Genomic DNA, 23,419 nt, shown 5'->3' on the forward strand with positions numbered 1-23,419 from the left:
TCCAAGCTTCAGGCAATAATTCCATTTCCTGTGCATATAATATAGTATAATATTGTGCCTAATAACATGCGTGCAATGTGTGCTCTGAATTTTTAGCCCTAAGGGTCCAATGATCAATGATCATGAGGCTCTTCCCTTTACTTTCGTTTTCCCTGCTTGAAATCAAAGAAATGGAGGCATTTTGTTTTTATAGAGGTATATAAGAAATAACTTTATGGGTGCACATTTTTTTTTGTAGAGCTTTAATTCCAAAATCTCTAAGCTTTGCACCTTTAAAATTAAAAACAAAAAAAATTAAAAAGCATACCACAGACTGGAAATGTAGAAATGATGACTTGTTTTGCATACAGCAGATGGCAGCTATCCAGAAGAATGGAAGCCTGGGATATAGCTTCCTTGCAGCAATGCTTATCTAGCAGCTGTTGCATCTTCACTCATTTCACCTATCTGAACCACTTTGTGTAATGTGGAAGTGATTCAAATAGTATTTTATATGAATATTTTCATTAAAAATTCCTATAGCCTTATTATACCATATAATTCTCCACTGTTAGTTATAAACATTTCAGAGTGAGAACCCAAGGGATAAAATGCCATAACCTCATCTATTTTATAAAAACATTTTTTGACTGGCCTATCTAACAGGTAATCTTGCTTTTATTTATTTATTTTAATTTTTAATTTTTTTAAACAATATTTTCTTCCCCCCACCCTAATCTTGCTTTTATTAAAAAAAAAAACATACTGGCAGATTATTTTAATATGAATTATACATATTTAAATATTCAACCTGGTTTCATTTATTAATACAATTTAAGACATTGAACACATTAATGGAAATGCGGAAGTAAAAAAAATAAAATAGGGATGCATTACATCTGTAATTCAGAAAGGAATAATTTGGTCTTATGACTTGTTTTTGACATCAATATTAATTTTTTCCACATTTGTCAAGAACCTGAATTATGTTTTATAAAAAGTATGTTGAAGTTTATAGGGAAAGAGACAGAAAATCAAATTTGTGTCAAATCTGTGCTGAAGAGATGACAGAAATTGTTGCTATAATGTGGTGCTCGACACTTACCTCCCTGAGCACAGGGTCCGTGATGCTGTCCAGGTTCACAGAGCCTTCATAGGTTAAGTAGTGAAAAACATTCAGAGCGCGGACTGCTTCTGGTCCTCGCTGTTTGTAGCCAAATATGAGGTCAATCCACTGATGGAGCTGGCAAGAAACAAATTCACTTTCCAGGGCCTGAAATGAATCAGGAAAGAAAGGAAAGAGTGTATAAACATGGCAAAGCCTTCTCATTTTCTCTTGCTTTGAACTGTTCTATACGAGCAGGAAATGCTCTTTATTTCCTCTGTGTTTTAGATTTTGTGTTCCTAAAAACAGCACACTATAACCTTTAATAAAATATGGAGCAAAAAGAAAATTTTCTCTTTCTAAAATGCTTACCCTTCTCTGGCTCCAATATGTTTAGGAAATGAATTTTAATACTAGATTTCTTACATGTTTAAAAGAAAAATAACTCAAAATACTAATTTTAATGCCCTTTTACAATAACTTTATTTTTAATTTTTAAACAACATTAGTTTGCAACTATACAATTTTATCACACAAGTTGATATACACTTATATTCCAGCCTAAAGTCACCAAATTTTCCTATAACACTATAGTAGGAAATACCTTCCTTCTGATATGAAATAAGTACCATTATGCAGTTTTGAAATCAATGGACAAATTTAGATGTTTACTACATAATGGAAAACTAAGAAATTATTGAGAGTCAATGACCAAACTAGCTTCCAGAGAATGTCAGAAGAAAAAAGGTCTTTAATTTCCTAAGAAGCCTTCTGCTTACCATCGTGGTATCAGCAGTGACAATCACTGCATCCCTTGCTATGCCTCTCACTTGCTATATTCTTTTATTATTAATTTCATCTGAAAAGTCCACTGATTTTAGCAACCTGACAAAAAGAATCATAGAGCTTGTTTCTTAAATTTTAAATATGTGTAGCCATATAAAACAATTTTCTAAATTCCATTTGTCACTAAATATATAAAAGGAATCATACTGGGGTGGCATAACCCTGACATGTAAGGTGTTGAAAGCAATTTAAAATTTGCCTGATTAATAAATTATTACTTAAGTTAGTAATTTATCACTTCGAATTTTTTTTGAATGACACTTTTCAAAGTTTTTGAAATTTAATTTGCCTCAGTTATTATGAATGTTTCTCACTTAGAAATAGGAACAATTAGACTTTATGAAAGGGTAGTTTTCATAGTAAAACTATATAGAATTTCTATACCCTCTGTCTCATTGGTCTTGAAATACAATTCAGACTGGAATACAGGAAACGAGACAAAAGTACAAAAGAGATGGTTAAAATTCTACATTGGTTATATTTAGTTGGTTTGGTAAACTTGTGTAAATGATAAATAAATAAACTCAATATAATGAGTTTTTTTAAAGATTTATTTATTTATGCCTACAAGAGCTGGGGTGGGGGGGGGTTGGTTTGAGAGGATTCAACAGAGACAGAATGGGGAGCTGAACAGGCAGATCTACTGAAATACACTGCTGAGGGGAGCAGCGGGCGAGTCAGTGTGATGTGGGTTGAGCTGATTGTGGGTCCTCACCCACAGGCTTAAAAGGGACTAACAATGAGACTGAACTGCAGGTACACACAAAAAAGGGTAATAATGGGTTTATTTACAAAAATGGGGAAATGAAGAAATGAATAGCTTAGGGAGAAAGAGAGAGATAAATTGGTGAATGCATCTTATCAGTTCCTCTGAGCTGGAACTGCAATAGCATGCTAAAAGCGGGCAAAACCAAGAGCCCCCAAGACCCACATGTCTGGTTATATACCAACCCTGGCTACTTAACTCCACTCAGTTCCCAGCAATCCTCCCTTCTGCGGTGATGACATTATGGGATTTGTAGTTCATGGTGTCTTGGTTCTCTTTGGTCTGGGAATGGTGGCGGGAGTGTCCATAAAACCTATTTGTGGAGTTTGTTCAGGACATCCTTTACTCCTCACAATACTGTCTTATTAAATGAGCTGAGTAGCTTGAGTGTTACCTGGAACAACTTGCACAGGAAATGGAGGCATTATTTCTTTAAAATTTGGTAGAACTCACCTTTAAAGCACAATGACTTTGGATATTTGGGGAATGGGAAGATTTTATCATTTAAATTTCCTTAAAGCCTATAAACTTCATTTCTTCTTGTGCTGATTTTGACACTGTCTATTTTTCTATTTTTAGTTTTTTCTACCCATTTCATGCTAGTTTAAAACTATTACTTCATAGTTATATATCCTTAACTATTTTAAAAATTCCAATATCTATAGCTAGTTACCCTATTGTATTTTATATGTTAGAGAGGCAGCAGAGTGAATCAATAAACAATTAATTGTCCTTAAGTAATTTTGCCTCAGGTTTTTTTTGGGGGGTGTTTCTAATTAAATGACAAAGAAACACTAAGCTAGTACATTAAACAGATATAGTCTTATGGATTGTCTGTCTTACTAGTAACTATGCAGAGAGAAAAGAAAAACCAGTGAGAACATTTAAAAGCTAAGTCTGGTTCTAAATCAAATGCATATCTAAGAGTGGATTTTAGATATTAGGCAATTAAAACATGAAGGCCTATGTAAAGCTGAAACCTGACAGAGATCTTTAACTGTACTCTAAGCATATTAATCTGTTACTAAATTCATGCTGTCTATTTATTTGTTATTTTCAGAACTACATTTTTATGCACATATCCATTTTGGACTTTAAAATCAGACTTGAGTATAAACATGTACAATTGAGAATTATAAAGAAATACTTGATTACTAGACTACTAGGGTTATAATGATCTTAATAGCTTGCTTTATCTTCTACTTGGTATCTAAAAGCAGAAGCAATTGCTTTAAGCCTAGATAAACCAATTCCCAATCCATAACTCTACCCTGGGGATCTGGAAGGAAGGAAGTAAGGAGTGAGATTTAAACCAGAGAAGATATCTTTTAGATGGATAATAGTTACCTAATTCTAATTTCCATATTGTCCCTTGGGTATCAGATGGCAGAGAATTCTTTTTCTAGCAACTGTAGAATGATGCTTCTCTGGCACTTTCAAATAAAGGAAACTCACTAGTGGAATTAACTGTAGGAGCGAATGTTTATTTCCCCAAATTCTTTTATTTAATAACACTGAATTCCTCTTCTAGACCACAGCAAGAATGTAACCAGTATCATTTTCTAATTGCCTCAAAAATCTGCTTCTGATACTGAAAAATTCTCTAGTCACATATATTCAATTGGATAACCAGAACATCATATTGTTACTTCTTCTGCAGTGTCTATACTAACATCATGATTAAATTGCAGTTGTAACTATTACCCAGGGAATGATACAGTTGTTTAAAATAAAAACAACATAGTGGTTTTTAATGTTTATTTTAGGGGAACATAAACTATTCTTATTACTTGATTGCTTACTGGATGTATACTACAGAGGACTATTTTTCATTCCTACCCTCCTAGTTTTCGTTCTCCACACGGACTACTGCAATAGACTTCAGCCTCTTTTTAATCCCACCCATTTTGCACCCTGCTGGTGCAATAGGTTTCTTGAAACCCTGCTCATAATGTCATTCTCTATTTCAAATCTTCCCAGGTTCTTCCTAGCATTACACATACAGTGTAAACTTTACCTGACCCCTAAGGCCTTTCAAACCTAGGTCCCACCCTCCCCCACTATTTCTTAGGACTTCTTGATACATTTCCTTGGCTTCAGTAGCACAGACAAGTCACAGCCCCAGGCACATGGCAGCTGGTCTGACCTTTGAGCCTTTGTTGCTCTTTTCTCTTTAACATGAAAGCATCTTGTCCTCCTGCTTTTTCAACTGATATCCATCCTTCTTACTCAAGTCCAATGTTTGTTTCCAAAGTTATCTAGCTCAGTCGATGATTTCTTTTTTAAATTTCTATGACACTGTTATAGGGCAGCCCCGATATTAAACGGGTTGCCTGGCTGTGGGTCCTTACCCGTGCGCTTAAAAGGGACTTATTAATACTCCACTACAGGCACACACAAAAGATTAATAAAAGTTTTATTTACAAGGGAAAAGGAAATAAGGAAAATGTACAACTCAGGGAGAAAATAGGGAAATAAAGTCTTTAATGCGTCCTACCCGATCCGCCGACCTGGAAACCCAAAAAGCACTCTCAGAGCTGGCTGGATGTTGCGAGCTGGCGGAGAGCCAAAATGGGGGAACCCCCACCAAAGCCTGTGTGTCTGGCTTTATACCAACCTGGCTGCTTAACCCCACCCTCAGGTCCCAGCCACCTTCCCTTTGGTGGTGATGGGATTTGGAGTTCCCATTGTCTTTGGCTTTGGCCTAGGGTGGGGGTGCAGTCCACAAAGCCTGTATGGAATTAGCTTTAGGACATTCTATTCCCCCTAACAACACTTTCAAACTTGACATACTGTATTCTGTATTAGAATATAAGCGTTTTGAAGATAGGGACTGTATCTAATACTTCTTTTGCATTTTCCATAGCTCCTAGTCTAGTATTAAATAATTTTTGCTTAATAAATATTTACTGGTACATTAATTAATCAATAGGAAAATATGTTGGTCATAAGAGGAAGAAAGAGAAATGTCAGGAAGTGAGGGTGGCTGTTATTCATTTAACAAATATTGATGGACGATCTGATATGTGCCAGATATTATTCTAGATCCTGGGATTACAGCAGTGAATAAAAAAAAAAAAAAAAAAAAAACTTAAATCCCTGCCAGAGAGTTTACAGTGTAGTGGTAAGAGATGCAACATATTAAAAAACAGAGAGAACAGGCCCAGAGTGGAGTCCTTCATATGAGGGCTGAGAATGGGGAGTGCTCCCAGACTTAATACCTAATCTCATTCTAGTTTCGGGCTCTCCCAAGAATGTAATCTTAAACTAATCAATAAATGGTTTTCTAGATCAGCATGATAATATTCCCCCTTCTTCCCCTGAGGGAAAATGGTTTTACCTGAAATAAACTTTCCTTTTGCTAATAACCTTAACCTACCTTCTTTCTGTCTAAAACTAGGCTCCCTCTTTGGGTAACACAGGAAAATAATTCATGAATGTTTAATAAAGCCAATTAGATCCCTGAATTTGTGAACTTTGCTTTTTAACAGACAAAATCCAGATAATTAGTAAGATATGTAGTAGATCAGAAAGTAATGAATACTAAGGAAAAGAAAAAGACAGTAAAGAAAGATAAGGAATATGTATGGGGGAGGGGTTTACTAATTTAGAGGAGGTGGTCAGAGGTTTCCTTGAGTTGGTGACAATTAAGGACCACAAGGAGGATGTGAACTATATGAACATCTGGGGAAAGAGGATTTCAGAGGGAACAGTCATTCATTCATTCAATATGGTGCATCTATTATGTGTTAGATAGTGTGTTCTATGCCCCAGGGATACTGTGATAAACAAGACAAAAGCTCTGCTCTCCAGGAGTACATCCCATTGAAATGCAAATCAGCAAGGTGAATTTTGTGTAATCTCTCCCCAGCCCCAAATTACTGACCACCTACCATATGTCAGACATTAGCCTTGGAGGACATACAGATAAATAAGTATTGCACTCCCTCAATAAGATAAACATGTTGAAGTGGGCTTTTCCTGCTGCTCAAATTTCTGCTAAAACCCTAAGATGACAATAGGCAACACCTTTCCCCACCACATTCCTAGCAGAAATTACAAATTTGTGGAGTATCTGTTCATGTTGCTCTAGCCATCACTACTCTGCACACTGGTTCTTTTAGGGGGAAAAGGATGTCCCAAAGCAAATTCCATATAGGCTTTGTGGACTCCACCCCCACCCCAGGTCAAAGCCAAAGACACTGGGAACTCCAAATCCCATCACCACCAAAGGGAAGGTGGCTGGGACCTGAGGGTGGGGTTAAGCAGCCAGGTGGATACAAAAGGCAGACACGTGGGCTTTGAGGGGCTCTCCATTTTTGGGTTCTCAGCCAGCTCGCAGCATCCGGCCAGCTCTGAGAGTGACTTTGGGTTTCCAGGTCGTCGGATCGGGTAGGACGCATTAAAGACTTTATTTCCCTATTTTCTCCCTGAGTTGTACATTTTCCTTATTTCTTTTTCTCTTGTAAATAAACCTTTTATTAACCCTTTTGCGTGTGTCTGTAGTAGAGTATTAATAAGTCCCTTTAAAGCGCGCGGGTGAGGACCCACAGCCAGGAACCCGTTTAATATCGGGGTTGCTCTATAACAGTTCCCCATCCTTTTTCTGCCTCTATATAAGGCTATAGAAATCTGAAGGAAGAAGGTCACTCTAGGAAATTGCAGAGAAGGACTATTACCTCTAATTTTAAAATATACCCAGAATAATGTCATAGTACCTTCACTGCTACAATCATGGTCTAAGCCACCATCATCTTCAATATCTCCTAACAGATATGCCTGATTCTATAGTTCATTCTTAAGACTGAAGCTAGAGTAATACTTTCAAAACCTAAGTAAGATAATGCCATACTTCTACTCAAAGAATTGTGTCCAAGTAGATGATTTCCTATTTCACTCAGAGTTAAAATGTAAACTACGTATAGTAGTCTTCAAGTCATAACTGATCTGACCTGTGACAACTCAGTTTTCTCTTACTATATACCCCAGTTCACTCTACCTTAGCCTACTGGCTTCCTGGTCAAGCACATCCTTGCCACAGGGCCTTTGCTTCAGATCTTTCCTCTGCCTATGATGTCTTTCCACAAAGGAATCTCTTGGCTCACTCTCAGCCTTTTTAAGTCTTAGTGGTAGTCTTACCTTCACAATAAGGGGATCCTGACCATCCTCTCCTGTATTCCAGATCCTCCTACTTGTACTACTTCTTTTACCCTTAGTATTGATCACCTTCTAACATACTAGGATATTTTATTATTTATGTACTATTTATTGTCTATTTCCCTCTGACAAAAATTAAGCTCTATGAGAGCAGAATTCTTTTTCTATTTCTTTATGGGTATATTTTAAACAAGCAAATAAGTGCCTGGAACATTCAATAATTACCTGTTGAATGAATGAATCATAGCACATATTAGCATTCACTGTGATTGTGTTTCTATGTCTGTGTTCCTAACTTGGGTGCAAATTCCTGGACTCCCTTCATTGATTTGCTCATGATTGTTTCCAGAGTCTAGAGAAGTATGTAGTAGATAATAGTGACTAGGATAGAATTCCTCTACTTTACTCTAGCTATACTTAGAGTAGAATCCATGTTAAGTTCTGTGTATTTTCAAAAGTGGCATATTCACAGCTGGCTCTCAATAAAGGTATGTATCTAATGACCAACCCCCCAATTTCAGAGATAAAATATTGATGGACAAATAAGGGTATTTGTTCCTATTTGTCCATGGTGTCCTAGCTTATAGCTGTCAGAATGGGCACTCAAACTCAGTATTTTGAGTAACTACCAAAGACTTCTAACATTCTTGTGCTATGCTATTTGTTTAAAATTCTTTTTTTTTTTTTTAAAGATTATTTATTTATACAAGCACTGGGTACAGTCAGAAGCACGGGAGGGTGAGCGAATTCACCAGAGCCAGAGCAGGGAACAGAACAGGCAGACCGATGAAGTACACTGCTGAGGGGAGCAGTGGGCATGGCAGGAGAGGTCTGTGCACCAATGTGGGACCCTCACCAGGCGGCCGGGGAATGAACCAGCGCTGCAGAGGCTGCGGGAAGCTATGCAGCCCAGCGCTCAACCGCTGCACCACCAGGGGAGGCCCTGTTTAAAATTCTTTTTGATCAAGATGCTCATAGTATAAAATGCCCTAAATGCAAACTATTACCTATCATAAAAGAGACTCTGTTTAAAATATGAAAATATTGCAGAGAATGTAGCAAATAAAATAAAACATTACTGAACTTGGCATTCTCTGCTTCAGTGCATGGTGCTCTGCTCTGCCCTTGGCCCACCAGCTCTAGGAATTGCTGGGGTGGATGAGATTAGCAGTGCACATCCATGAAAGGCCTTTTTCTAAAACAAATTTAAAAAAAAGGGCAGATTATGATTGATGAACCCAGCATTAGGGTAATGTTATCAGAGATACTTTCTATTTCTGTCCTTTGTGAGGAGGTCAGATTATAATCATGTTAGAACTGAACACAGTGCTTTATTAATGTTTCATGAGTAAGTCGGTTGTAATCAGCCTAGTTTGGTATGGATAAATTAGACAATTCTTGATGTATGAACTCAATGCATTTAGAAATTATTGAAAAGACTACTAAAAATGTCTGTAGCACTTTTCCAGGTTTCCTAATGAGACCAAAATTTGATTTTCACAATACTCCAGTGAAACACAATCCTTGTCCCTGAATTAACAAAATATCAACAACTCTAACCAATTACATTTATTATTGATCCCAAATAAAGAACTAACTATGGATTAAAAGAAACAAATCATTAAAATCAATGTATTGTTTTATTTTTAAAATCAGGAAAGGAAATTATATTGCAGACAAGTAAAGGCTTCTATTAATGCATCAGGTACCTTTTTAATTGTTGCATCAGGTAAAAAAATGGATGAATTTAATCATTGATACTTTTAAAAATCATCCTTTCAAAATATTATTTTGTCTTCTTTGCCTTGACTTCCTTAATGACAACTTGGAAAAAGGAGGGACTGTTCATGTAAACATAACACTAATCAATACTCAGATTTAAAGGATTCTTAGTACTGTGGATGTCATTTTGGGGGGATATATGACATATTCATTTTATACTTTAGGATCATAACAAAGAATGCCTTCAAATACTTTAAAATAATCCCAGTCCAAGTTATAAATATACTAAAGCACATTTTTTTCTCTACAGCTAAATCCTATATGAGCTATTCAGTAAGCATTAAGTTAGAAACTTTTAATATTACAGAACAGTATTTTAAATGGAGGCTATACTCATGGAAGTCATATATCTATATTTTCTACATACTATATTCACTTCTATATTTTCTGTTATTCCTCAGGCTTAATACACTAGAAATATTTTCATCAAATAAATACTCCTTCAGCAAAAGAAGCAGATATAGAATTGGTTAAATTTTCTAGTTTTAACATAAATGCCTGGCATTATTTTTGCATGATATCAGTATGATCATTTCCCATCAGCAAAATGGGAAAACTGAACAGAAATTGGAACAAAGGAAACTATGCGCATGGTGCATAAAAGGAAACTTCAAATAGAAGAAAAGCAGTGCTGGAGGCTTTGAGAGAGGAAAAGCGCTGTAGAGACACATAGCTTGTTTCATACGATGACTTGATAACTCCAAAGCTTCAGACTCACATACTTAAGAATGTTCCCAAGGAGTGTTTTTGGTGTATACTTAAGTTCCAATTCTGATGCAAACTAGGATGGGGACCATGGATGCAGAATCTTATTGAAATATATGGTAGTTTTCCTTTTAATTATGTAGAGCTCCTTCAAAGAAAACCCAGGGAAAAGACACTTCTAAATCCACCCATTACATGTGAGCTAGACACCTCCTCTATATTGTCTATTTGAACTGCCATTGCTTTCAGAGAACCAAGACTAGGGAGGCCTGATTTTCCACATGAGCAGAATTTTGTGTAGTCTTTCATTCTATGGAGTAAATATTTAGTTCATAATTCTTACTGGACTCATTAATATCCTTAAAATAACAGGAATTGGTTTAGGATAGGCAGAAAACCCAGTGCATTGATTCTTTAATTTCTCCATGAACATAAATTAGAACTTATTATTATTTATAATAAAGATGTACTATTCATTTCTGAAATTGTTTTATGATATTTTCAGAAATGCACACATATGTATCTCTCATATTTCAGTCAGTTATAAAATTTAATTTTTTTGAATATATGAAAGCAAGTTTTTGAGTGACCATAATGTTAGCTTATTATATGCAATCCTTATAGTTCCTAGTACACTGTGTGCAACTGCCTTGACAAATATATATTTACAGTGGTACTCTGAGATTTATTTTCAAGAAACACTGTTTTTTGGCTTAGTTAAAATTTGCTCAGCAGTGTCTCATCTGTTAGAATGACAAGATATAGATGCTAAGATTGTTTTTAAACTGGTAATGGTAGTATCAGGAATAAAATATTTGTTACGTTTTATTTATGTGTAATAGAAGTACTCTGAGCAATTATAAACAAAAATAATTTATCATTCAAAATTTGCATTCATGTGTTTTATTTTCTCTTAAAGTAAGAAGGCAAATGTAGAGTTTAAATTGTCTTTACGGTATAGCAATCACTTCTCAGGCTGTATCTTTTAATGATTAATCTCCTACTTCTTTTAAAACCCAAATTATATGAAACCATTTGGTGAGAATCAGCTATTTATAAGAAAATGAGACTTAAAATATCTTATGTGGTGATACTATGCAATAGTGCCACTGATTAAAAAAATGAATTATAAAACTGAGTCAAAATTAGGTGTTTGGAGGTCATCTGTGCATAGAAATAGAAAGCAAATTATAAACAGGTTGTGGTTCAATGTTATTTTATTATTTGGTGTTTGGAACATATATTGCAGCATAAATGTAGTGGGATTCCCTAGAACAAAAACTGCATTAAGCAGAATTAAATTCTAATCACCCTTTTTTTTCTATTCCTCCTACTTCCTTTTGTGATTAACTATTAACTTGTTCCTAGAAACTTGGTAAGTTGGCTGTGTTATATCCCTCATAAAAATTCTCTGCACTTCTTTGTGATTGATAATGGCATCACAAACAGGTTTTGATTGCTGAGAATATACCCTATTGGGAAAGTCAAATATCTTGACTCATGTTATCTAGAATGCCCAGCATATCCTCACACCTGGAAATGCAAAGTCCCACACCTCCTTCACATTACCTACCCCCTTATATAATCATAGCATTCCTGCCATTAGGGGAATCCAAGTAGAAAAGACAAGAGAGAACTAAGAAAAAAAAAAATGAAGAAACTCTCTGAGAAGTATCTGGCAATATAACAATAATAGGGATACCAGATGGGTAAGAAGAGGGCAATGATGGAAAGAAGGGAACTGAAAATGTATTTAAAGAAACAATAGAGGAAAACTTCTGAACCTGGAGAAGGGAGTAAATCTACAAATCCTGGAAACCAAAAGAATCTCAGGGTACCTAAACAAAATGAGACTCATATCATGGCATAGAGTAGTGAAACTTCCAAGAGTTCAATACAAAGAAAGAACTAAAGCTGGCGAGGGGTAAGAAGCAGAGAACCTATAAAGATACTCTGATCAGGCTAACATCAGACTTTTCTGAGGAAACACTACAGGCAAGGAGAGAATGCAATGATGTGATCCAAATACCTAAAGATAAAAACTACCAACCAAGAACACTATCATACAAGGCTGTCCTTCTTATAGGAGGGAGAAATAAAGGTCTTCTCAGACAAAAACAAACTCTGCAAACACTCGACCCACTCCCTCCAAGAAATGTTGAAAGAAGGTCTCCTGTCTACACCAAAGAGAGAAACATACACAAAGAACTGAAAAAGGAAATAGAACCACAAAAATTAAGGACAAAATGGCATTAATAGACTTTTATATATCAGTAATTACTCAAAATGTAAATGGACTGAACTCATCAATTAAGACACCAGGAATCTGGAAACAGAATCAGGAAACAGAATCTAACCTTCTGCTGTCTCTAGGAACAACTAGAACTCCAGATATAAACATAGACTCATAATAAAGGGCTGAAAAACTATGTTGCAAGCAAATGTGACCCAAAATAACACAGGAGCAGCCATACTTACATGAAACAAAATGATTTTCCAGTTAAAAAAGGTAACAAAAGATAGGTACATACTATATAATGATTAAGGGAACAATACAGCAGGAAGATATAACATTTATTAGTATATACTCACCAAATGAAGGATCACAAAAAATATATTAGGTAATTACTATCAACTCTGAAAACAAACAGTGGAAAAAACATATTTGTGGTAGGAGACCTCAACACCCCACTTTCACTAATGGACAGATCAACTAGAAAGAAAATAAACAAGGATATAACAGCTTTCAACAAAGAATTAGAAAGTATGGGCCAAATAGACATTTACAGGTCACTGTACCCCCCAAAAGCTGAATACACATTCTTCTCAAGTGCAAATGGGACATTCTCCAGAATTGATGACATATTGGGTCACAAGGAAAGTATCAATATATTGATGAAAATCTAAATCATACCAACCATCTTTTCTGACCGTAAAGGTATCATAATAGAAATCAACCTCAAGAACACATGGAAGACCTCCAATACATGGATACTGAACAAAACACTACTGTAAGACTACTGGGTTAATTAATAAATCATAAAGCTCTACTAAGCAAAAACTCTACTGAGAGGGGAGTACAAATCAATGCAGGCCCACATCAAGAAAGGGTTGAAATAAATAACCTTATCTCCCACCTCAAGGAATTAGAAAAATAAGAAAAAACAAAGCCACAAGCAAGTTGAAGAAATGACATAATAAAAATTAGAGGAGAAATAAATGAAATAGAAGTAAATAGAGTAGGGTGATGATGGACTACCAATTCTGAAATTAAGCACAGGTTTTTAGAAGTAGGTATTATGGAAATAAAAACCCATTGTGTTAACTATAAATTGAAGTAATAATTTATTGTTCAAGAAGACAGTATGAAATAACACCAAGCATCTGAAAGTGCCAATTTATAGATTGAGTAATGAGAGAAAACTTACATAAAATCTGTGTCATACATATGCTCTTAAAGGGGAAGACAATGTTGCAGATTATATATACAGTGTTTTTAAACATAGGTGTATTAAATTAGCATTAGCTTTCTAAAATGTATAAAAAATAAAATAATTCTTAAAGATAGAAAATATAGTCAAATAGAAGAGAGCATGTGACTGACAGTGAAGGTCTCCCTTGCTCCCCTCTCACACAGGAGAGGAAAGAAAACCATATTATATGAACTTGTCTATATGAAATGTCCAGAACAACTACATCTATAGAGAGAAAATGTCCAGAATAGGTAAATTATAGGGGCAGAGAGTAGATTAGCAGTTGCCTAGGGCTTATTGGGGGAAATGAGGAAACGGAAGATTCCAAAGTATATTGGGCTTCTTTATAAGGTGATAAAAATGTCCCATAATTAATTGTAGTGATAGATGCACAACTCATTTTTTTTTTAAATTGGGTGAATTATATGATATGTGAATTATATAGCTTTTGACCAAAAAAAAAAAAAAGGTGGGTAAGGCATATGTGAATTCCATTGCAATAAGTGGACCTTATTTGGATTTTGATTTGACTATATATGGTGTAAAAGAAAACATATTTATGAGAAAGTTGGAAAAAATTAGAAGTGAGTGAAATAGGGTTAAAAAACTTATTTTAGGTCATTAACTTTATTGATATAATTCCTCAAATGACAACAATAGTACACTAGAAAGGTTATCTTGTGAAGTGGCTCATTTCCATATACATCACCACTTTGAGATTTAAATATCCTCAAATACTGATAAAAATATATTAATAGCATGAAATTCTCGTATACAAACATTCTATTTGCACATTTCTTATTTGAATACTAAGATATCTGCCATGTATGTTTTAAGAATTGTGACATTTTCTACCTAGGAATGCTTACTAAGGGTGTTATCTTCAAGTCAAATATATTGCATTTAAAAATTTGTCTCACAGCTTAAAGTTTCTTACATACAAATATGTCATAAATGTAAATTATTTTGTTTTGAATGTTTTATGAGTGAAAAGAGTACATATTTATTCAGTAGACAAAAATAAGGAATGGACATTATTTTGGGCATTTTAGAGTATGTTACATCAGTCAACAGATGTTCATCTGATTGTCTTCTCCTAAGGGAGCAGATATAACTGAATTACCATGTCTTTATTAGGCTTCCTAAAAAGAAAATCTACTCAGAACACTGTCAAAGACAACAATAAAATGCCTTCCCCCCCCCCTTGCAACTTTAACCTGGTATTTTGTGATGTTAAATGACAATTTGTTAATTGTTAGAAGTCAAACAAACTGTAGAATATTTTTACTTCCGGATGACTGCTCAAGCAAAACCAAAATTTCTTACCATCCTGTTGATCCGTACAAAGTCTTCAGGTTTTTTAGCCCAAGGGGGAAGATCAACATCATTTACCACCACTTCATCTTCTCTGACTCCGAGATTATATCCATTACTGTTGACAAACATCTCTGGTAGGTAATAAAACTCTGGAATTAGTTCCTGCCAGGAATAAAAATGAAGCAGATTAAACAACTTAAAAATCAGTTGAATAAAACTAATAACTTCTAACTTGTTACTATAAGCTGACTGAAACAATTTTTTTAACTTATGTCCAATATTTTATTCTTGATTCTATTCTTCATTTACCTTTCTTTAGGTAAGAGTCTAGGAAGAGAAGAAACACATTATTCTTGAACAATATGTATGACAATTTGTAAGATTTTGAACCTTATTTTTGTCACAGATTACTTAATAGAAATGGGTATAGGAATTAGCAATTCACAATAGCATTAGTAAAAATATTTAAAGCTATGTATATACACACAAATCCATGCTGATCAATAACTTTCCTTTTCTAAATTTTATTTTATTTTCCTTTTCAAAATTTTATTAATGAACTATGCAAGCTGAAACAAAGTTGTTACCAGTATGGTTAAAAAATCATGAAATAGTTTCTAATTTTCTTTTTGACTATGCTGGCAATTATAATATGAGGCTTCTATAAATTCAGTTTTATCTTGTTATTGGGAAAATATATTATTTTTATATCAACCACTAAACACACTGAAATAATGAAATGCACGTGAAAATATTTAATGCTTATTACTTTACTAGCAAGTTTTTTATAAATTAGATACAAAATCAACTTGTGTTATATGTATAGAAAAAGTAAGGAAAACTTTATTGGTGCACAATATTTAATATATGGCTTATGCTATTTTAGAATAAATCTTACAGAAATGAACTGATTTTATGATTTTTTTATCTGTTGCCTCCCACCACCCTTTTTAAAAAATACTAACTGGGAGAAAATGAAAAACCATGATAATTTTATCTATACCACCAAAACTATGAAAAAAATCAGTATTTTCAAATATCAAGATGAGGATTAAATTAACTTATATTGTTAAAAAACATAAGGATATTTATTTGTGCAACATGATCAACACTGATAGCATATTACTTGAAATTTGACTCTTGCTATGGTCTTCTCTAGGGATATGTAGAAAAATTTTTAAAATACCAGACACTGTGGGTTTCGAATAAATTGGATACTATACTTTCAAGAAAAGCATACACAAAAGCTTTCTCTTTATGTGTTCTCCCACTACAACCAACATTTATCTGTTGTAACATAAATGGATGTTTATCTTAGCAATGCTATATAAGAATTTGATCATTATCTAGTCTTATGATAATAAATGTGAACCATAAAATAATAAACGTTTATTTTCTTCAGCATTATGGGAACATGAACAGACTCATATTAGTTTTCTGAATAAGTGAAACTTCACTTTTTAAGAATTATAGTTTTTCATTTATTTAAACCATTTAAATAGAAATCTTTCTAAATTCTGGGCCTCCCTCGTGGTGCAGCGGTTGAGCGCTGGGCTGAGAAGCTGCCCGCAGCCTCTGCAGCACTGGTTCGATCCCTGGCCACTGGCAAGGGTCCCACATGGTGCGCAGACCTCTCCTCCCCTCACCTGCTGCTCCCCTCAGCAGTGTACTTCGTCAGCCTGCCTGTTCTGCTCCCCGCTCTGGCTCTGGTGAATTCTCTCACCCTCCTACGCTTCTGACTGTACCCAGTGCTTGTATAAATAAATAAATAAATCTTTGGGGGAAAAAAAAAAGAAATCTTTCTAAATTCCAATACATAAGTCTCTAATATTTATTCACATAGTAAAGGCACTGTTCTGGGTGCTAAGAAAACACAAAATGAACAAGACATAGCCTTATGTTTAAATAACTCATTGTCTGGTCTATTGGGTAGATATACAAACAAATGGTTATAACACCTATAACTAGCTTTGAAAGAAGGATAAACAAAGTACAAAGAAGAATAGAGGAAAAAGTAGGGAACTCTGAGCAAGTCAGAAAAGATTTCATTGGAGATCAAAATTTGAGTTTGATTAGGGCTAAGATAAATCTGGGAAAAAGGGCAGAAGGATCATTAGGAAGTATTATGAAGGAGTGGCAAGAATGAGTATGAGTGAATTATTGTACATATTGGGGGGCAGATCATGATTGGGGGAGGGGAGATGAGATGGTAGGAGGTATAGGAAGTCATGTGAAGAAGGAAGTGCTGTGCCAAGTTGGACAATCTGGACTGTGTTACTGACAACCATTTTAAAGAAGAGTCATGGGCATGATCTACTTGCTTTACAACAAGACACTGGGTGACAAAGTAAAGGACAGATTGGTGAGTGGAGCAGCTAGATCTGTATGAACATGCAGGGCGAAGGGAAGCCAGCAGCAGCAAGTAGAACAGGAGGAATGGAGGAGGGCAGGACAATTTTTGGGTGTAGTGACTAAGGGGACATATTGTGGGACTTGATCAAGTAAGGGTGATCTGTGACAGAGGGAAAATGGATGAAGCTGTGTACTTGGGCATACAAAACAGAGAGCTAATTAGATGACTCATACCAAGGGCAAATATATATTAACAGCAAGCTATATAGAAGACATAAAGCCTACAATGAACTGTTGGGGGATTACAGTGAAATTCATATACGTAATGTAAACTTTCAGTGACTATAACATGGAAGAGGAATTTGATAATAGGCTGAACGAAACACAAATAAACATCCTTGTTTGCAGATAAGATACAGCTTAGTTGGTGGATTAGACTAGGCTATGGAGTCTTAGCACATCATTCCTCTGTTAGCAACGATTACATTGAGTTTAAATTTGAGCCGGGTAAGCATGACTGTGTATATCATATTGCATTGAAGGAGCAATTTGGTACAGGTATATAAATATGTGGTGACTGATTAGAAGGTAGAAGAAAAGTATCAATTGTGTTTCTTATACATCTGTACTCAATGCACTTAGAAGTACATAATTGTTATAGACTGAATGTCTGTGTTCCCTAAAATTCAAATGTTTAAATCCTATCCCTTAATGTGCTGATATTAAGAGATAATGTCTCTGGAAGGAAATTGGGATTAGATAGGGTCAAGAGGGTGGAGGTCAAAAGGGTGGAGGGTGCTTCCTTTCTCCACCAGGTGAAGACAAAAAGACAGAGGCTGTCTGAACCAGGAAGCAGGCTCTCACCTGCTGACTATTTGGGAGCCTTGAGCTGGGACTTCCAACCTCTAGAACTGTGAGAAATAAATTTCTGTTGTTTGGAAGCTACCTAGTTTATGGTCAAATACATTATAGTAGCCTAGGCTGATGATGACAACAATTATTCAATTATTTCTAAGCATTAAGGAAAAACAATTTTCTTTTGATCTTACTCTCATGGCTTGAGAAAACATGGGCAACTTAAAGATAAAAAGCTTTTTAAAAAAATGCTGTTTTCCATCAATTCCAAAGAGCACCTGCACCCCTATGTTTATAGCAGCACTGTTTACAATAGCTAAGCTTTGGAAACAACCCAAATGCCCAAAAATAGATGACTGGATCAAGAAGATGTGGTACATATACACCATGGAATATTACTCAGCATTCAAAAAAGATAAACACATGCAATTTGCAGCAACATGGGTGGCGCTGGAAGGGATCATGCTCAGCGAAATAAGCCAGAAAGAAAAAGAAAAATACCGGATGGTCTCACTCATAGCAGGAATCTAGAAAACTTAAATAAGGGACCAGGAAAAAGAATAACTATAAGAAAGAAAATATCAAAATCAACAAACAACTATGAACAAGAGACACTCTATGGGGGGTGGGGGGGTGGGGAGGGGAGGGATTGGGGTCAAAATAAGGGGATTGCAATTGTATGGGGAATATAAAAATAAAATTTATTATAAAAAAAAAAATGCTGTTTTCAGGGCCTCCCCGGTAGCGCAGCGGTTGAGCGCTGGGTTGCAAAGCTGCCCGAAGCCTCCGCGGCCCTGGTTCGATCCCCAGCTGCTCCCTGGCCACGGGAGGAGGGTCCCGCATGGTGCATAGACCTCTCCTGCCGCCCGCTGCTCCCCTCAGCAGTGTACTTTGGACCTTCTGCCTGCTCTGCTCCCCGCTCTGGCTCTGGTGAGTTCTCTCACCCTCCCGTGCTTCTGACTGTACCCAGTGCTTGTATAAATAAATAAATAAATCTTTAAAAAAAAAAGCTGTTTTCACATTATCCATTTTATATATGACATTATAGCGTAAAGGAAGATTGCTCAGGCTTTTGCACGCTGGCCTCTGTGGCTATCTCCTGCAGCCTTGAATGCTGGAGGCACTTGTGAGTGTGGGCTCCAGGTTTGCATGCCTGATGGTGGACACCTGGAGTGTGGTGTGGGCATAAGTAAGTGTGCACACCTAAGCCTGGAGGCTGAGGCTATAAGTGCGGCAGAGGATGGTGGCGCAGAGTGAGGCAAAGAATGGTTAGGAGAGGAAGAGGCCATGAGAGGATGCCAGAGTCCAGAGACAGTAAATATTTGCCGGAGGCCTGGAGGCCTGCCAGTCTCCTGGCTCCCGGCCTGCCTTGCACCTGGTTGCCTCACTACAAATGGTGTAGAAAGATCATTAAAAGTCTGAAAAAGCCATGAGGGTCCCTGGACTCTCCTTTACCTGTCTGCCTGGATCCACAGAGAACCTGCTTGCTGCCTGCACTACAACAGACACTGAATATAACAGAATTCCAAATGCTGCAGAAACATGAAAGGAATGTAAGCTCCTGAAGTTGCTGGGAATGGAAGAAGATTTATAAGTGATAGACTGGGATAAGGCAGGGAGTTCCCTTACCACATTCCATCACTTGTGTTCATGTACTATCATTAGAACTAGACTAAATAAGTTTCTTTGAGGACACAGATATCTAATATACTTACATACACAGATAGATAGATTTCTCTCTATATATCTCCACATGCATACAGCAACACAGATTCATTTATTTTATTTTAAATAGCTGAAGAGTCTCAATTTACCTTCAACTGTCTTGGTGCTTGTATTGTTTTTCACACATACTATTTCCTATTCTTTCTTGTGCTGCAGCATCATATAAATGTGATTATTAACCTACTTATTATTATAATTCTATTTTCCTGAATGTCATTAAATTCAATTCAAAAGGGTATAAGAAACCCAGGACTTTATAGTAATAGCAGTTTTGGCAATAACAGACTTATAAATCTTATTTTGTAAGGGTTATATTTTGATGAATCCCTCATAGCTTTTGGTGTTACACTTTGTACACAGCTGGTGCTTGTTAAATATTAAAGATTGAAGATATTAGTGAAAATATTTTAATGTCATCAGAAATTTTCTGGAAAGATGCAGATGGCTGGGATAATGTCTCAAGAAAGGAAAAGTGCCAATAACTACTTTATTAAACAAAAGAAAAAAGGTAAACCCAGAAGTAAACTTTTTGCTTTAGGGGTTAAACTTTTGCACTTTAAAAGAGTTATCTCACTATTCTAATTAAGTTTAAAAGGCTTAAAGTTGTGGGCACATCTGTACCCAAGCTTAGGAGGTGGAAAATCTTTTTCATTTTAATATCAGCATTGTAGATAGAAGGGACTAAAAGGTAGCTGACTGCCAGCAAGGAGAAGAATGTGGCCCTGAAAGGTCTGCCCCATTGGTTGATTGGAATGGTGGGGAAAGAACACTTCAGGGGTAACATTCCTGGCCAGTTAAATGGAAAAGAAGGTGAACACCAGGGTGTTCAGGTCAACCTCTTGAATAAGGAGGTTTCTTCCACTCCTGTACTCACTGGCCAACCAGAATGGTCATTTGTCAGGGTTAACTAAGATGTTAGTGTAAACTGCTAAAGACTTAGCATTTGAAGAAATCAAGAGACTCATATTTTTAGTAGTGAAACTGTCACAAAACAGGCATTTTTTTTAAAGCAAACACCAAGAAATTCCTGAATCAATACATATATGCAAGGCCCCTAGAAGTTTCAAAAGATCAGAATTATAAGGAATCAAAACTGTTTGAACCCTGGAATTTAGAGGTGGGAGGTTTGAGGTTTGTTTGCTGCAGAAGGAAGAAAAAGCAAAATCACAAAAAGCCTACAGAGAAGTTGCTGAGGCAGCTGAGTGGGCAGAAACTTCTATGCCTCAGTTTTATTGGTTTTAAATCTTGCTGTAAGCAGCACTTTTTATTTAAAATCAGTATGTAAATGCAGGACATTAATCCATAATTTACAATCACATTTATATTATTTAAAAGATTTGCTTGCTTAAAAAAATAATGAATAAGAGAGTTTTGTTTCTGAGATTCAACTGTAATGTCCAAGAAGATGATGATACTGTAAGTGTATTCCAGAGACAAAGAATCAGTTAAAATGACCACTGGTTGTTCAAACTTAAGACAGCAGGTACGTTTATTTACATCTCACGATGTCTTGTCACTATTCTAAGTGCTTTCCATAAGTTTTCTTAATCTTCACAAAAACTCCATCAGATTCTCATTCTTCCCACTTAACAGACATGAACAGAGAGAGGGTACGTGATTTGCTAACAACTACACTGCAATGGTGGCAAAGTAAAAAATCAAACCCAAACACTTTAAATCCAGGATGTCTGCTTACTTAAGAGTATCTATTTTGCTTAAAAAAAAACAAAAAAACAAAAAAACCCAAAAACTCAGTCATTTTTAATTGACTCCACACAGTTTTGATTTCCTGCATAGCAATTATTATATTCTTTGTTTACTTATACATTCATGTCCACTGTAATGGAAATCCCATGACAGTAGGGATCTTATCTGCCAATGTATTATCTCAATGTATTGTTTCAGCAGTACTAATTTAATGCTGACTTACTCGAGATAAACTATTATGTTATTAAACTGTCACTGTTATCTTAGAAACTGAACTCTTTCCTCTGCAGTTTTGGATTTGACATTGCATTTGACTTTTTACGTAGTAATTGACATGTGCCAGGGCAATGATGGATAGGAATCTACCCCAAATCTAGGTATAATGAGAAATTCTTTTTTTTTTTTAAGATTTATTTATACAAGCACTGGGTACAGTCAGAAGCGCTGGAGGGGAGAATTTACCAGTCAGAGTGGGGAGCAGAACAGGCAGACTGAGGAAACACACTGCTGAGGGGAGCAGCAGGCTTGCCAGGAGAGTTCTGCGCGCCATGTGGGACCCTTGCCTTTGGTGGGGGATCGAATTGGTGCTGCAGAGGCTGCGGGCAGCCCCACAGCCCAGCGCTCAACCGCTGCGCCACCAGGGGAGGCCCAGAGAAATTTTGCTTATGTACTTAATCACGTATTCCTAATCAACAGGAGTGTCAGATTCATTTAGTTAAACTGATTCCAAAGAGTAGAAGAACATTGACCTCAACTCATTTTCAAAATGCTTTTTATTAGTACAAACGGTAAATACTTTTTACAATTTTATTTTTTATTTATTTTTTTTTATTTATTTTTTTTATTTTTTTTTAATTTTTTTTTTAATAGAGGCATGTTTTATTTATTTATTTGTTTGTTTGTTTGTTTTGTTTATACATGCACTGGGTACAGTCAGAAGCGCGGGAGGGTGAGAGAATTCACCAGAGCCAGAGCTGGGAGCAGAGCAGGAAGAAGGACTGAAGCACACTGCTGAGGGGAGCAGCGGGCGGCAGGAGAGGTCTGCGCGCCATGTGGGACCCTCCTCCGGTGGCCGGGGAGCAGCCGGGGATCGAACCGGCGCCACTGAGGCCGCGGGCAGCTTCGCAACCCAGCGCTCAACCGCTGCGCCACCGGGGAGGCCCACTTTTTACAATTTTAAAGATGATCTGCTTGAAGATAAAACTGAAAAATCTTGAAATTAAAATGTCATAAATAAATCAGGTGTTTGAGAAGTGAAGGCTGGAAGCTAACTTGCAGTATATTCACAAAAACTTTTTTTGTAAATACTTTTTTTTAAAGCTATGAATCAAAATAGTTACATTTGGAACAGTTTCTGTTATCAGCAGATATTTTTAGATAGTTAGAACCTAGCTCTAAGCCCAAGGTGAGCTTGACTCTGGAAAGTAAATCTTTTTCATAACAGCCTCATTGCACAGAAATCTCTTTAAAAATAGGCACTGGGGGGGCCTCCCCTGGTGGCGCAGGCCGTTGAGCGCTGTGCTGTGAAGCTGTCGGCGGCCTCTGCAGCGCGGGTTCAATCCCGGCCGGCCAGTGAGGGTCCCACATGGTGTGGCAGACCTCTCCTATCTTGCCCGCTGCTCCCCTCAGCAGTGTATTTCGGTCCTTCTG

At 36.3% G+C, this 23,419-nt stretch overlaps 1 protein-coding gene across 3 annotated transcripts in view; it reads right to left on the reverse strand.

Annotated features, from left to right (window-relative positions):
* NBEA (neurobeachin) overlaps positions 1-23,419 on the reverse strand; it is a gene marked incomplete at both ends in the record, with an annotated part of 593,662 nt that overhangs the window by 36,958 nt on the left and 533,285 nt on the right. For all 3 annotated transcript variants that reach the window (XM_084235096.1, XM_084235095.1, XM_084235094.1), the window contains 2 exons: positions 1,085-1,252; positions 15,140-15,292. In XM_084235096.1, coding sequence (XP_084091222.1) covers positions 1,085-1,252; positions 15,140-15,292 — 321 coding nt within the window. The remainder of the gene's footprint in view (positions 1-1,084; positions 1,253-15,139; positions 15,293-23,419) is intronic.

The sequence above is a fragment of the Talpa europaea genome (genome assembly GCF_964194135.1).
Source record: "Talpa europaea genome assembly, chromosome: 6".
NCBI classification, from domain to species: Eukaryota; Metazoa; Chordata; class Mammalia; order Eulipotyphla; family Talpidae; genus Talpa; species Talpa europaea.